The 16,739-nt window shown below is 54.5% G+C and overlaps 1 protein-coding gene across 8 annotated transcripts in view; it reads right to left on the bottom strand.

Moving 5' to 3' along the window:
• The window catches only part of ELN (elastin), an 88,128-nt gene that overhangs the window by 30,844 nt on the left and 40,545 nt on the right, over positions 1-16,739 (bottom strand). For 5 of the 8 annotated variants that reach the window (XM_030536864.1, XM_030536866.1, XM_030536861.1 and 2 more), the window contains 7 exons: positions 6,642-6,683; positions 5,363-5,425; positions 4,691-4,735; positions 3,358-3,468; positions 983-1,042; positions 162-299; positions 11-67 (listed from right to left, as the gene is read on the bottom strand). In XM_030536864.1, the coding sequence (XP_030392724.1) occupies positions 11-67; positions 162-299; positions 983-1,042; positions 3,358-3,468; positions 4,691-4,735; positions 5,363-5,425; positions 6,642-6,683 (516 nt within the window). The remainder of the gene's footprint in view (positions 1-10; positions 68-161; positions 300-982; positions 1,043-3,357; positions 3,469-4,690; positions 4,736-5,362; positions 5,426-6,641; positions 6,684-16,739) is intronic. The other 3 variants (XM_030536862.1, XM_030536865.1, XM_030536869.1) reach the window with 3 other exon arrangements.

The following is a 16,739-nucleotide window of genomic DNA, read 5'->3' as shown; positions in this document are numbered from 1 at the left end:
GCCAGCTTACCGTACTTGGCGGCTTTTGCTGCTGCTGCTGCTGCAGCCGCTCCTGCTGGTATTCCAGCTGTTTGGGACACAGTAGAGAGAGAGTCAGGGCTCTGAGATGGGGAGAACACAACCCTACAGGCCCATCGACAGGGGCAATCATGCAACTTCACCTCCAACTCCTGGGACACCGCCGACACCAGGCACCACGCCAGGGACACCAGGGACACCGGGCACCACACCAGGGACACCGGGCACCACACCAGGAACACCGGCAACACCGGGCATCAGGCCTCCAACACCAGCCGCGCCTGCAGAGTTAAGGGAGAGAAACCCAGTCCCAGTCAATGCAAACTCTAGTGCCAGCGCAGCCAGGCCAGTGCAATTCTGCTGCTGTGCACTGCCCTCATGTCAGACACACTGTAAACATCCTGCGCCATCCTGCCTGTTCCTCTCAGCCCTATACGAGAGGGTCAGTCCGATGGGATAGGGATTCATTCTCCAGGGGGGTGAACAATCTTCTCCAGCAGGAACTACGGAGGGTGTTAAAAAGCAACTGCTAAAGTTATACAAATCTGTCAGATTGGATGACATACACCCAAGAGTTTAAAAGAGCTGGCCGAGGAGCTCCCAGAGCTGTTGATAATACATCTTCAAACCTGGGCAAGTCCCAGAGGACTAGGAAAATGCCACTGTGCGCCAGTATTCAAATGGGCAAGTGGGACGACCTGGGTAGCTATAGGCCAGGTAGCCTGACATGGATCCTGGGCAAAGTCATGGAAGGCTGATTCGGAATGCAGTCAGGACAGTATTAAGATTGGCAGCATGGCATTCAGCATGGTCTTACAGAGAAGAGACTCTGTCAAACAAGCCTGGCATTGTTTGGGATGAGAATACAAGTCTGGGTGATAAGGGCAACTATGTGGCCATAAGAAAGGGAGGACTGGACCCTTCACGGTGCCGCACACACTGAAGGAGTAGACGGCCATCTTACCGTACTTGGCTGCTTTTGCTGCTGCTGCTGCTGCCGCTGCTGCCGCTGGGCTTTCAGCCCCTGGGGATAAAGGAAGGAGAGGAAATCTCAGAAACCTGACAATACATATACACAGAACACAGCAGGCACATCGGCAGAGCCCGGTAAGCATATTCACTTGGCACCCTTGCAGCCCCTGGGATTTCCCCGATTCCGGGCACCAAACCAGGAACTCCACTGACACCAGGCCTGGAGCACCACCAGACCCCGGCAGGGCTCCCGCACCTGCAGAGATCAACAGGAGTGAGACACAGCACGAGATAGGAGCACAGGGAGGAGAACCAGTCCTCCAAGGGGAGAGGAGGGAAGTCCAGGAAAACGGAGACCTGCTCTGTCCTGCTCTGTCCTGGGCAGGCGTGAAGAGCAGACTGGCCTCTTGCTCCAGAAACATCCTGCTTCACCAGTGCAGCTGGAGCCCAGCTTCGACTGGCAGCTGTTTCGGGAGTGAGAAGGAAGCCCCACTTCCAGGATGCCCCCTCCCAGGCCTCCGCCCAGGAACTGGTCCTGGAGTGCCAGCACCACCACAAAGGGATGATGGAGCAAGACAGGAGTTTTGCCTCCATCCAAATCCACCCTGGACACTCATGACTGAAAAGGGCTGACTAAACGGGGTGCCCTTTGCAGGAGAAAGCTGGGAGCAGCTGTCCAAGCCTTCTCGTTGCTCCCAGTGCAGAGCCCGCCCCGTCTCTGCAAGGCCGGCCTCTCCCAGCCCAGGACGGGACACACCCCTGTGTGCGCTCTGGGCTAAAGCCCTGGGAGCCAGGACGCACTCTGATCCTGCACCATGGACCTGATTGTCCTGCTTACACTTTGCACAGTGGGTCACTCCAGGGCAGTGACACTGGTGATACGGTAGGAGAACCTGCGCTCGCCTTTGCATTTATAAGGCGAGACAGCAATGTTGGGACGGGAGGGGACACAGCTGGCACCCTGTGCTGTGGTGCAACAGGCATTGCCTGCACTGAGGTGGTGTACTCAGAGCTGCCACTAGAGGGCACTCAAACCCTTATGTGCCTGCCTGTCCTGTGGCTGATAGTCTGACTGAACATCAATGGAGCTGGTTGGGGAGTGAGGAGCAGGGGCCCTTTGTGCACACACGCACTAGTGCACTGCACTGATGCCACAGCTTGCAGGTGCTCCGTGTGAAGGACCCTACTGAACCCAGTCACAACCGGGGCCCAGCGTTGCTGTGGAAATGAATCTGATGTGCATACCCCCCACTGAAATCAGGGGGTGCCTCTTAGCTGAGTGTTGGAGGGGAAACAGAGCCGTGTCGCACGCACATTCACCATTGCTCGCACACTCACACATGACACTGTCTGGGAGCAGCGTTTTCGAAAGCAAAGATTGCACACACACCCCAGCTTCCAAGAGAATGCAACTGCTTTCGTGGAGCTGAGAGCTCCTGGGGAAACACGTTACAACACACAGCTAGCAGAACGGAATCTACCCGGACAAGCTGCCCTCCTGCCCATCAATGCTCCGCTAGTGCAGATCTGCTTGGAGGGACACTAGTGTGAATGCACAGATCTCCCCAGACCCCAGAGAGCTTCTCCCGCTGACGTAGCTACCGCCGCTCGCAGGAGCTGGGGTAATTAAGGTGACGGGAGCGCTCTCCCACAGCACTAGCAGCCCTGCAGTGGCACAGCAGCAATGCTGTAAGCTGTCTAGTGTAGCCATAGCCTGGGTTCCCATGAGGTCAGCTGTGCAGGTCTCAGAGGGAGCCATAAAACCCTTCTGACAGGAAGAAAAGAGCTGTGAAACATCATGGCTTTAAAGTCTGATATCGGAGGCCATTCTAGTGCAGGAAACAAGTGCAGAATATCCCATCAGGCCGCTGAAATCCCCCTCTGCAGGCAAGGGATAACATTCCCCCTCTTGCCCTGTAGGGCTGGGTAAGCCAGCTTTAAATCAGGACACAGAAGAACTGTCCCTGGGGCATGGCTGAGTCCTGCCTGCCCTGGACCGTAGCATCCTTTATCCTCTGAAACTGATCCAGGTGGGTCCATCCCGGGGAGATGGATTGTGGGCTCAGGACAGGTGAAAAGGTCAAAGGTGCACCATCAATCTGTTTATCTCACAGCTCAGCTGTTTGCCCTATGGTGCTGATTCATCAGAGACTCTGTGCCAGGCATGCCACAAGGGAGACCCAGCACCTCCCAGACAGCGACTGCCCGAGTCAGCCCTTAGGAGCTGCTCGTTCCAGTGGGCCTGCAGGGAACAATCAGAGCCCACGCACCATACGCAGCTCCTGGGTCACAAGGGAAGAGTCATGGTTCTGAGATGGGGAATGCAGCCCCACAGGCCCATTGGCTGGGCTAGTCAAGCACATTTACCTGCAACCCCAGGGACACCTGCAACTCCAGGGAGACCCCCAACTCCGGGCACCAGGCCTCCGAGACCTCCGACTCCGGGGATGCCAGCAGCACCAGGCACGACGCCAGCACCTGCAGAGAGCACAGGAGCCAGACAAGCATTGGCACTCTGGTGCAGAGAATGCAGAATGGCCCAAACCCCAGGAGAATCAGCGGTCAGGGTTACAAGTCAGGGCCCACTCCGGAGTGAACAGAGCAGCAAGCTCCCTGCAGCATCCCGGAGGGGCCCCGCTCACCAGGCAGCCCTGCCGGTGCCCCTGCCTGCTGTGGAATGGCACAGTGAGGCCAGACCTCCCAGCTAGGCAGGGCTCGCAGGAAACGTCGTTCTCACTGGCTTCGTCGTGTCGCCCCATGCACCAGTCGTTATGTAATTCGTGGGGCACTGGCTGCAACACGCTTTCCCAGCCAGAGGCGAGGCCTGGCCTGGCAGGTGGAGTATGCCCAGACTGAGGTGCTGACTCCTCTGCTGGGCCCGTTAGTCCCTGTTGCCCTGTATCGTTGCTGATTCTAACCCCGCAATGGCGTGCTACTGCCCGAGAGGCCTGGGAGAGAGCAGTCCACACGCCCCCACCCTGGCCAGAGCGGTGCAGGACATGTGAACACACACATGATGCCCATCCCCTCCAGGTGGCAGGGGAAGTCGCTCCCATGCTCTGCTCCTGGGCGTCCCCCAATGGGACACCAGTGCCTGGTCTTCAGGGGATCCCTCTCCTGGGTCTCCATCTTGGTTCACTGGTCTCCCTGCCCTGGGGCACCCCAGCTTCACATCCCTAGGTTTTCCCCACTGCCCCGCACTCTGAGCTGCAGGCCCCACCTGGTCTGCACTTCCATGGCTCACAACAATGCTCTACCAGGCTTTACTGAGTGGTGCAGGGACAGTCTGAGGGGCTCACCCAAGAGCTGTGCTAGCAGGTCAGTGTGGGGGTCTCAGGCTTTTGCCTCAGCTCTCCGGAAACCCCCCAGGTGGGCTGGGCCCGATGCCCCATCGCTCCCTGCCTCCTGCTCACGTGCGCTCTAGCCCACAACGGCACCCCAGGGCTGGGGTTTGCAGCAGCTGTGGCTCCTTCGCAGGCTGAACGGGAACAGGGGTCCCAGGTGCTGCTGCCCAGGGATGGAGCCAGGGTCTGCAAGGAGCAGGTTTATCCATCCGTCTCCATCCTGCCTTCCTGAGGGAGCCCGTTACCCACCTGGCTTCTGCCAAACACACCACTTTGGTGGTGCAGGCCCTGCAGTGCCACTCTCTAGCATCTTGGCTCATGCCCATCACCATGGCATCTAGGCTCAGGCTACTCACCATATTTTGCTGCTGCTTTAGCTGCTGCTACCTGAGCTCCAACTCCTGGAGACACAAACAAGGAGACGTTCAGGGATCTGGACTTCATCACATGCCAGCAGAACAGCTGCTCCCAGACCTCCTCGGCCACCCCCGGCCACCCCATACTGAGCTAGAGAGACCCTCTTGGGTCCCCCTGTGATGCGAGGGGAACTTGCCCTTGGTGTCTGTGCAGGCGCTGGCTCTGCAGCAACCTGGCCTCTCCCTGATGAAGAGGCTCAGAGTCAACCATTGCCCGGACGCCTGGCCCCAGGATGATTCTTCTCTCCACCGAGAGGAACTCCACCGCCATGCACCTCCACCGCCCCTGGAGCCAGCCCCATGCACCTTCCCCCCAGTCAGCCCTTCTTCCCTGCCCCAACAACTCCCCCTCCCCTAGAGTTAGCCCCCCACTTCCTCAGAGCCAGCCCCTCTCCCACTGTCCCTGGAGCCAGCCTCATGCCCCTTCCACCCCTCCCCCAGAGCCGGCCCCATGCCTGTCCCCACAGAGCAGCTGCAGCCTGAGCAGACTGGGAGGGAGGCTGGCTGGGCAGTGGCAGGGCCTGGCTCAAGGCCCCATTCCTGTGCCAAGGAGCGTGGGAGGCTCTAGGCAGCTGCCCCCTCGGCTCCCTGGGAAGAGGCCAAGCAGCGCACCTGTCCCTGTGGGGTATCCTGCCTTTCCCGCAGCACCAGCACCTAGCCCGCCTGGTCCGTACCCTGCAACCACAAAAAGCAGAGGACTCTGTTAGTCCCTCCCATCAACGCAAGTAGCTGTGACAGGAGCTGGGCAGCCCAGAGGGCTGGGCCTGCCGCAGCCTGGGGATGTGGCAGAGTCCTGCTAGGTGGGAACCAGATTTCCGAGGTGCCAATCCAAACATCTCTGAGTGAGGCTGGCTGCGGCGTGAGGCATGTCCTCAGGAAGGGCCAGCACTCAGCTCTCCGAGCCGCCAGAGGGAGCGAGGCTGGGGCCTCAGCACATCTGGCTTACAGCCCTGCACTGCCGGGATGCCAGGAATCCAGGGAGACGGCTCCAGTTCGGGCCAGCCTCCAACTGGGAGATGTTCACAGTTGTCAGCATTCTTCCTCCCTGGCTAGTCGGCCCAGGGAGGCCGCTGCTCCACGGGGGAAGCAGGAGGGTGTGTGGGCCTCCAGGCCGGGAGACTTACACTCAGGTCTCAGGTAACAAAGTACAGCAATAAACAAAACCTGCCCTCCTCGTAGAGCCCTTGGGCTGGCTCATTGCAGGCCCACAGCAGGGCAGAGAAAAGGCAGCTCTGAGCCATCTTCACCCTCCCCAGTGCTGCCCTGGTCCCAGCTGCTCACAGCCCCAGGTGTCACTCGGGCAGCCAGGAGGATGGGAAGCGGGTGCCCGAGGGTTAAAAGCTGCCTTGTGCTGGGAGAGCAGTGCTCAGCACCCCCGTCTCCAGGCTAGGAGCTTGTGAGCATGACCGTGAGCAGCCCCAGTGCTCTCTGCTCGGCGTGTCTGGTGCTGTGCATCAGGGTGGGAGGCCAGGTCGTGTGAGCAGGCAGCTGGCACTCGAAAGGCAGAGCTTTCTCTGAGCTGGGGGAAGAGCAGGACTCACACAGGATGTCTGAGTAGCCCCCGAACCGCCTGCAGCCCCGTGCAAACCTCTCTATGAGCTCGCCAGGCCTCTCTCGACACCAGCTGCTTAAGGATTTGGTGCCAGCTCACAGCCTGACTGGCTACAGGTCTCAGCTCCTAGGAGATTCCAACCATCAGCCATCCCGGATGGGTGTTGGCATGGACCCCTCTTTGGTTTGGAATGGCTATGGAGTCATCCAACGCTATGGACTCATCCCTCGTCTCTGCTGGGAAGCCGCATTTAGGGTTAGAAGGGGGAAGTCACTGAACCCTTGTGACCAGATGGCCCTGACCTCATCCCGGGAGGGCTGAGAATGAAAGAGCTCTCACCGTAAGGCAGCTTTCCAGTGCTGTAGGGCAGCCCATAGCCACCTAGCAAGAGAAAACACATGGAGACGGGAGTGAGTGCAGCAGCCTGTGGGTGTGAGCTCCATCCCACCTGCCCTGCAGGCCCTGGGGCATCGGGCCCCTGCCACAGCCAGGCAAGCCCGGCATATCGGCCATGCCTTTCCAAGCCCTGCTCTGCTCCACTTCAGAAGTGCCCCATTTGCCAGCAATCTGCGAAACATGAGCTGTCTAAGCTTAACTCCAAGGGAGACTGTCTCAGAGCCACCCCTTCCTGTGGAAAGCCCATGCAGACTCCACTTCCTGCCAGCCACTGGGCCAGGGTAGTGCCAGGCAGTGAGACCCCCGGCCCCGCATTCCTGGTAGTGGCAGCAGAACCCTCCCAGCTGGTGAGGTGGCCATTTCTTTGATGCTCTGAGGAGCTTCTGCCCCAGGCCGAGGGCCACACTGCCCACAGCCCACCTCCAAGCAGAGCATGTTTCCGAGCATGTCCCCCAGTGCAGGCTTAGCAAGGGACCCCTGGAAGCCCTGCAATGAGAGTTGCTCCCACCTGGCCTCGTGCTGGCCACAGCCAAATGAAAGGCTTTGGGAGCTCCTGCTGAGGTCAGCAAGGGGGCTGGGGCAGCGTGTGGAGAGGAATGTTGCCGCTGAGGAGCAGGGGGAACGTCCTAGAGAAGGGCTGGGAGCCTTATTGGGTGGGACATCTGAACCAAGGCTGGACAAACCACACGTCAATACGGAACCCCAGCAGCCTGGCTGCAGGGAGTGGGGCAGCCTGCTCCATCTCCAGAGTGAGCCCGGCAGGGCCTGGGGAGCCTAGTATCTGGGGCGGGGACCAGCACCTCAGGTTCTGACAGGAGCAGATTGAGAAGGAGGAAGATTTAGACCCAAAGACTGAAGAGAGGCTGCTGATTTCAGGCACCTCCATTTTTGATGCCCAGCCTGAGACAACTTGAGTTGAGCCCACGTTAGAAACTGCGGGCCTGATTGTCCTCACAGCACTCCTGGGGAGGGGGGGGCTGGCTTCTCCCCTGGCACCAGAGCTGTCTCCAGCCAGAGAAGGCCAGGGTGCAGGGATCAAAGTGAGTCAGAGCTTTATTGCTCATGTCTCTGCGGGTGGAGAGTGCTCTCGCCCCTCCTGCAAGCCAACATGTGGAGACCAGATTTCCCTGCGCCCGTTCCAGGCGTTCCCACATCAACACGGCCCTGACAGAAAGCAGAGCTCTCTGGCCAGATGCTGCTGTGGGCTCTGTGCTGGGGAGGCTCAATTTCACAGGATTTTAGCAACCCACCAGTCCCTAGGGCCAGCTGTCTCCGCACGCCCCACGGTACCTTCGAAGCCTAGACATGCCTGCCGGGCTCTTACTGGTGATTAGATAGGCAGGCTGGGCTGCGAGGCCTTGTTAGTGCCCTGATCTCTGCCTCCCTGCATGCTGCACAGACAGGGAAATTAAGGCACAGCACAGCCTGCTGAGAGACCACAGATTTAGCCTGGACTATAACGCAGCTCTCCCAAGCTCAGGCCTGCACGTGTCGGCCACGAGAGCTTTCTGATAATTGGCTTGGCAGTGGCAACAGTGGGGCTTTGTTTCCTCAGCAATCTAAACAGAAGCAAAAGGCATTGATGGCTGCATTACTAGTCGGCTGTGTGCTGGGAACTGACCCAGCCGGGAGGTATAAACAGCCTGGGTGGTGCACAGCCTGGCTTCACTGGGAGCATGCCCACTGGGTTGTGGGATTCCAGTCCGTTATCCCCACGGACCGCATGTGGGGACACTGGCTGAATACTGGGCTAGCCAGCAGCCCAAGGAGCAGGAGTCTATGAGCCTCAGACCACATGGCCTTGGCCAGTGCCCAGTGTGCATCAGATCAGAGCTGCTGCTCACAGAGAAGATGTATGTAACTCGAAATGCAGCTCCGGGTCGGCCACCACTGACCGCAGCCTGTGAAGGAACGGGCTTTTCTCAACCATGCAGGGCAAAAGTCACCTCTGTGTGCCAGGCTGCAGGGCGCCTTCTCCTTGCAAAATGGCCACCGGCCACTGACTCCAGTGAGGCCAGGGGTTCACCCACAGGTTCAGAGATGTGAAGGCTGGAGGGAGCACTGTGATCATCTAGGCCAGTGGCTTTCAAACTTTTTTTCTGGCGACCCAGTTGAAGAAAATTGTTGATGCCTACGACCCAACGGAGCTGGGGATGAGGGGTTCAGGGTGTAGGAGGGGGCTCAGGGCTGGGGCAGGGGATTAGGGTTCGGGGGGTGAGGGCTCTGGGATTAGGGTGTGGGCTCTGGGATGGGGCTGGGGATGAGGGGTTTGGGGTGCAGGAGGGGGCTCTGGGTTTCTGGGATCTCAGGGCTGGGGCAGGGGATTAGGGTTCGGGGGTGAGGGCTCTGGGATTAGGGTGTGGGCTCTGGGATGGGGCTGGGAATGAGGGGTTTGGGGTGCAGGAGGGGGCTCTGGGTGTCTGGCATCTCAGGGCTGGGGCAGGGGATTGGGGCGCACGGTTGGGGTGTGGGCTTACCTCAGGTGGCTCCCGGTCAGTGGTGCAGCCGGGGTGCAGAGGCAGGCTTCCTGCATGTCCTAGCGCCACGAACTGCGCTGCGCCCCGGAAGTGGCCAGCAGCAGGTCTGGACCTAGGCAGAAGTGCGCAAGCGGCTCCGCGTGGCTCTTACTTGCAGGAACCGCCCCCCAGCTCCTATTGGCCAGGAACTGGCCAATGGGAATGCGGAGCAGGTGCTCGAGTCAGGGGCAGCGCGTGGAGCCTGTGGCCCCCCGCCTAGGAGCCAGAGCTGCTACTGGCTGCTTCCGGGGCACAGCACGATGTCAGAACAGGTAGCGACCAGCCTACCTTAGCCAGGCAGCACCGCCGACGGGACTTTTAACAGCCCGGGTGGCAGTGCTGACCAGAGCTGCCACGACCCAGTGCCTGACATTCCCCAACCCAGTTCTGGGTCACGACCCGCAGTTTGAAAACCACTGATCTAGTCTGACCCCTGCATAGACCAGGACAGACACATGCCCTGAATTAATTCCTAGTTGAACTAGAGCAGAGCTTTTCAGAAAACCAGCCAGTCTTGATTTAAAACTGGGCAGTGATGGAGAATCCACCACGACCCATAGTAAGTTGTTCCAATGGGTAATTCCCCTCACTGTTAACATTTTACACCATATCTCCAGACTGAATTTGTCTAGTTTCAACTTCCAGCCATTGGATTATGTTAGACCTCTCTCTGCTATCAGTAAGGGCTCGATCCTGTGAGGGGCTAAACTCTCCAGCTCCCATTGTCTTTCTTGGTCCTTAGGGAACAGTCCTATAAATGGTGTAGAGATGAAGCCTAGAGAGTTCTACAGAATCTTAATGGGGTGCTTCATACCTATGGAATGTAATAGGGAAGTGCTATTACTCCTCTGTATGGCGTGTCTTAAACAGCCTACAGAATCCCTGAGCAGGGACAGAATTCCCTCCTCGACTGGGTGAGGCAGAGCAAAGCATTGCAGCTGGGTGGAATTTTTTTGTCTGAAAATGTTTCTCATCAAAAATGGGATGAAGCTGAAAATGGTGTAAAATGTTATTTTCAGGGATAGTTTTTGATTTTTCAGTGGAAAACTTAGAAACAATATGTTTTTTTTGTCTAATTTCTGTTTTCCAAAACCAAATACCCTGGGGATAATTTTTCCTAAGTTTCTCCCCGCTCCCCCGTATTCTTTTCTCTTTTTTCATTTTTCTTTTCTCACTGTGTAATGTATCGAAATGTTGAGAAAATTACAGTGAAAAAAGGTGGGAGAGGGAAGAGAAAGAAGAAAGTAGAAAAACCATTTTATTGCACTCAGTGGCAAAAACTAAAAATTCAAAATGTCAAAGAAATATGTTGTGAACAAAATTTTAATTTTTTCCCCCAGTTTGAAACCCCATAAACAGGGAACAACTTCACAATTTCAAAAATTTGCAAGAAAATGTTGATTGCTGTCTCTTGAAATAACCCACCGACAGGGCAAACAGATCTGTTACGGCCTGGGGTGTCCTACACCCCGCCACTCAGGTAGTTGCCACCATTACTAAGCTTTGCACTTGGAAATTTTAACTCAGCTCCCTTATTCCAAGGGCTCTGTCCTCTGGTATGTAAAGTAGGTGCTCTTCGAAGGCCACTGCGGGAAAACCCAGTCACCACAGTTCCACTGCAGACTTCTCAAACTCTGACTGTGATCATTACAAGTCAGCCCAGGAGTGAGCTAATTTAGAGTCCCTTCCTGTCACCTTCAGCCAGGTCGCAGGACAACCTGCCTCCAGCCGGGAAGCTCAACTGTCTCTCCCAAAGCTCCTCGCCTGGCGTTCCAACCAATACTCTCTGGTGGCTCCTCTTCAATACTGCCTGGTCAGAAAACTCATGGAAAGGGAGAGTGCTGCTATTCCCCCAAGAGACACAGGGTGATCGCTGCCTTGTCCACCAGCCTACAGAAAGGGTGATAGCTCCTTAGTCAAATAACTCACAGAAAGGGTGAGGTCAGCCTACTCTAAGATTAAATGGCTGTTTGCTTCCTATTCTGGTCACCAATAAAACGGCAATGTCTGCCTAGAGCGATCACTATGAAAATAATCCACACAAAGAGCTAGCACTGCCTAGTCAAATAACCCACCATAGAAAGGATAATCACGGCCTAGTCTAATAATCTCAAAGGGCCATTGCTTCCAATTCTAATCAATAGAAAGGTAATGTCTTCCTAGAACGGCAACAAATACTTGTTTAAATTTCCCATGGAAAGGGTACACAATGCCTAGCTAAATAACCAATAGAAAGGAGGATTTCTAGCTATGTAAGTAACCCTTGGAAAGGGCTACGGCTGCCTTGTCAAACAACCCCTGGAAAGGCCTATCCCTGCCTACTCCAATGGCACGTGGAAGGGGCAATCCCTTCCTCTTCTAATAAACAAGAGCAAAGGGAATTGCTGCCTATTCAAATAACCAGTATGAAGGGTGATTGCTGATTATGGAAATACCCCACAGGAAGGATGCTCAAGACCTAATCACTTACATGGCAGAAAGGGTGATCCCAGCTGATTCAAACAGCTGAGAAAGGGTGACCACTGCCTGGTCAAATAACCCAGAGTAAAGGCAACGGCTTCCTTGTCAAATAACCCATAGAAAGAGCAATCATTGCCTATTGAAATAGCACATAGTAAGGCTGAGCCCTTCCTATTAAATTAACAGACCCATCCTATCTCCTAGAGCTGGAAGGGACCTTGAAAGGTCATCAAGTCCAGCCCCCTCACAACCCTGGGTTTAGCAGGCCAATGCTCAAACCACTGAGCTTTTCTCACTATCAAGAAAAAAGACAGCCGCTGCCTAGAGAAATAAGCCACATAAAGGGAGCTTACTGCTTGAGAGAGATGGATGCTTAGTCTAATAATCCATATACATGGGGAAAGCTGCCTAGTCAAACAACCCACAGAGAGGGCCATCTAGGTGATCTTGGCCTAGTCAAATAAGCCATAGACAGGATGAAATCTGCTGAGTCAAATTACCCACAGAAAGGGCAAACTCTGCCTGGTCAAATAACCCATAGAAAGGACAATCACAGCTTAGCCAATGCCCAGTACAAAGGGGGCTCACTGCTTGGTTTAATAACCCATAGAAAGGGCAAGCACCACCTAGTCAAATCAGCACAGGAGAGGCACTCCCTGCCTGGTCAAGTAATGTATAGGGTACGTCTACACAGCCGCTGGGAGCAAGGCTCCTGGCTTAGGCAGACAGACTCATGCTAGCAGGGCTCGAGCTAGTCCATTAAAACTAGCAGTGTGGACGCTGCAGCTCTGGTGAAGACTCAGGCTAGCCACCCAAGCTCAAGCCTAGGTGGCTGAGTAGGCGTGAGCTCAGGTGGCTAACCTGAGTCTCTGCCCGAGCTGCAACATCCACACAACTGTTTTCCGTGCCCAGCTTGAGTGCCGCTAGCACATGTCTCTCTGCCCGGGCTGGGAGGCTTGCTTCCAGCTGCACTGTAGACACACCCTAGAAAAGACAGTCATTTCCTGTTCAAACAGCCAATGGGAAGGGCGGACGCTGCCTAGGCTGGAAACGGAGATAGTCAAATAGCTGATATATGTGGCTGCAGCAGGGTGGTTTCTACCTCTTCAGGAAAGCCATAGAAAAGGCTATAGCTATCTAGTTCAATTAACCCAGAGAAATAGCTGGCAAGGCGCAGGCAAATAACCCACCGAAAGAGCAATCTCTTTGGAATCAAACAGCTGATAGTAAGGCCAAACAATGCCTAGTCAAAACACCAATCAAGTCATTGCTGCCCATTCAAATAACCATGCAAACGGCGATCGCTGCCCAGCCAAATAACTCACAGAAAGGGCCAGAGCATCATATTCAAATAACCCACAGAAAGGGAGATAGCATCAGGGCCGGCTTTAGGCTGATTCCCCCGATTCCTCAGAATCGGATCCCGCACCTAGGCGTCTTTTTAATTTAAAAATTTTTTTTTACTCACCCGGCGGTGGGGTGTGTGTGTCTGCTCCGGATCTTCGGCTGCATTTCAGCGGCGGGGGGGTCCTTCAGTGCCGCGGAAGACCCGGAGCAGACCCCCCACCTCCGAAGTGCCGCCAAAGCCCCTGACTGCCACCAGGTATTCGAATCGGGCCCCACTGTTCAGAAAGCCAACCCTGGATAGCATCCAAGTCAAATGACCAAATGGGCTATTGACACCTAGTCAAATATCCTTCTGAAAAGCTGAGTGTATCATATTCAAATATCCTGTAGAAAGGGTGATTGCTGATTATTGAAATAACTCACTGAAAGGACGATCAAAGTGTGGTCAAATAAACAGCAGAAAGGGTGATCCCTTTCGAATAACTGATAGAAACCATGATCGCTGCCTATTCAAATAACCATAGGAAGAGCAATCACTGCCTAGTCAAATACCTCACATAAAGGGCTTTCATCACTTAGGCAAATAACGATGGGAATAATTTATAAAAAGGCAATCACATAATATTCAAATAGCTTTAACAGGACGATTGCTGACTAGTCAAATAACTTAGAGAGGGTGATCGCTGCCTGTTGAAATAATGCATAGAAATGGAAATTGATGCCTAGTCAACAAAACCATTGAAAGGGCAGACTCTGCTTATTCAGATTACTGATGGCAATGGCAATCGAGGTCTAAGCTAATAACAAACAGAAAGAGCTATCGACACCTGGTCAAATAACCCACAGAAAGGGTGAAAGCTACCCATTCAAACAGCTTGTAGGGAGGTCAATGGCTGCCTAGTCAAACAGCTAATATACAGAGCGATTGCTACTTACACATAGAAAGGGTGATCACTGCTTAGGGCACTGCGTACACTCCAGCGCTTACCGCTACACCGATCCAGCTGTAGTACTGCTAGTGCCGAGGGGAGAGAGCTTGCCCATCGATGTAATTAATCCACCCCAATGAGCAGCGGTAGCTATACTGGCGTGAGAAACTCTCCTGCCGACATAGCGTTGTCCACGCTAGCACTTAGGTCGGAGTAACTTACATCGCTCGGGAGGCTGGCTAATTCACACCCGTGAGCAACACAAGTTGTACCGACCGAAGCTGTGGCATGTACGTAGCCTTAGCCAAAGAATTGATGGAAAGGGTGATTTCTGCCTACTCAAATAACCATAAAAAGGGTGATCCTGGCCTACTCAAATGACACACGGAAAGGGCAAACACATCTCATTCCGTTATTGCTGCCTATGGAAACAATCCATAAAAAGGGTGATGATGAGGACAACCTATTGAAATAACCAATACAAAGAGCGATTGCTGTTCTTCAAAAGGCCATTGCTACCTAGTCGTTGGCTGATCGCTGTCTACTCAAAGAGTGGACAGGAAGGTCAATCAGTGTGTAGTCAAATAAACAATAGGAAAAGACAATGGTTTCTGATTCAAATAACCAAAAGAAGGGAGATTGTTTCCTCTTCAAATAACCATAGAAAGGGGGACTGACACCTAGTCAAATAAGTGACGGAAATGTCAATCAACATCAACTGAAATAACTGTTAAAAAGGTGACTTCATTCTATTTTAAAATAACCCATAGAAAGGGCAATAAGTGCCTATTCTACTAACCACAGAACAGGTGAGGCATCCTGGTCAAATAACCAACAGAAAGAGCACCTGAGGCCTCGTCAAATACCCATAGAAAGGGGGATTGAGGCCTCATCAAATACCCATAGAAAGGGGGATTGAGGCCTCGTCAAATACCCATAGAAAGGGGAACTGAGGCCTAGACAAATAACCATAAAAAGGGAGATTGAGGCCTCATCAAATACCCATAGAAAGGGGGATTGAGGCCTAGACAAATAACCATAGAAAGGCGGATTGAGGCCTAGACAAAGAACCCACAGAAAGGGGGATCATATCCTATTCAAATAAGCCTATGAGAAAGGCAATTGATACCTAGTCAAGGTAGAACCCTTGCTGCCTATTCCACTAATCATAGACGAGGTGAGTGCTACTGTCACAGAGCTGTACCCCAAGGAGGAATCCCTTCAGTGTGCCAGAACTCGAAGGGGTCCCACTCATCCTTAAGGGTAGACCATGTGGCCTCAACACCTTTGAGACTGAGCCTCTGGGCTCTAGCACTCCTGTTTCACACCATAGCTCTAAGATAGACTCCAGTTCTGAGACTTTCTGTCCTCTTCAGGGATCAATGAACCTCAGCAGCTATTTGCGGTGACACCAGGCAGCCTTTTCAGAACAAAGACGTATTTATTAGTCAACTGGCATGCGACCTTGGGAAGTCTTTAGGATACAATAAAGAAGCAAAGGTTAAGGCATAGTCTATATTGGCTAAAGCAGAGGTAGGGAACCTTTTTTCTATCAGGGGTCATTGACCCACAGAAAAAATCAATAGTGGGTTCAGGATGTGGGAGGGGGCTCCGGGCTGGGGCAGGGGATTAGGGTGTGGGAGGGGTGAGGGCTCTGGCTGGGGGTGCGGGCTCTGGGATGGGCTGGGGATGAAGGTTTGGGGTGCAGGAGGGGGCTCCGGGCTGTGGCTAAGGGGTTTGGAGGAGATTCAGGATGGAGGCTCCAGGAGGAAGTTTGGCTGTGGGAGGGTGCTAAGGACTGGGGCAGGGGGTTGGGGTGTGGGATCTGAGAGGGAATTAGGGTGTGGGAGGGAGTTCCAATCTGGGCCAGGGGGTTCGGGGTGTGGACTCCGGCCAGACGGCGCTTACCTCTGTTGGTTCCCAGTTGGCAGCGCAGCGCAGCAGGGCTAAGGCAGGCTCCCTGCCTTCCCTGGCTCCTTATTGCTCCCAGAAATGGCTGCCATATCCAGCCCCCAGGCAGAGGGGCCAGGGGGCTCTGCACAGTGCACACTGCCCATGCTCACAGGTGCTGCGCCCACAGCTCCTATTAGCCGTGGTTCCCAGCCAATGGGAGCTGTGGAGCCGGCATTGGGGGCAGGGACAGTGCACGGACTTTCTCTGATTATCCCTGCTCCTTGGGGCCGCAGGGTCATGTTGGCACTTCCGGGAACTGGAGCCGACCTCATCTTCTCCCCACAGCAGGGCGAGCCAGCGCTCGTGGCTCCAGCCCTGCTGGGGGTGCCAAGGCTCCAGGCTTATGGCTCCAGTGCGGAGACTTGCTGCGGGCCATATAAAATGAAGCAGCGGGCTGGACCCAGCCCATGAGCTGTAGGTTCCCCACCCCTGGGCTAAAGCCAAGGGCCCCTTGACCATCCTGCTCCAGGAACCATCTTGGTTTCTTTTCAGTCAATTTCTGCCCCTTGTCTGTCAGTCCCAGGTCAGACCTATATCTAGAGCCCTGCTTGGATACAAAATTTGTATTCACATCAGATCTGTGATCCACAAAAATCGTCAGTGGATTTGCAGGGCTTTACCTGTGTTTCTCAAAAGGCCAGTTCTTATCCTAGCCTCTGGTCACCTCTTGGTCCATTGTCCTCCTGTAGGACACTTACTGAGTTCACATGTTCTGCCTGCTCGAGTTTCCCATTGTTACGCATCAATTGTTCAGTCCTTGGGCTTCCCATTGTCTTTCTGGATCCTCTATTGATAGGGGTCAGTTTCAGCCACAACAACACATTCATATCACCCCA

Source organism: Gopherus evgoodei, chromosome 17, assembly GCF_007399415.2.
Source record: "Gopherus evgoodei ecotype Sinaloan lineage chromosome 17, rGopEvg1_v1.p, whole genome shotgun sequence".
NCBI classification, from domain to species: domain Eukaryota; kingdom Metazoa; phylum Chordata; order Testudines; family Testudinidae; genus Gopherus; species Gopherus evgoodei.
Note: the sequence above shows the minus strand (reverse complement) of the source record. Positions and strands in the feature narration are given on the sequence as shown.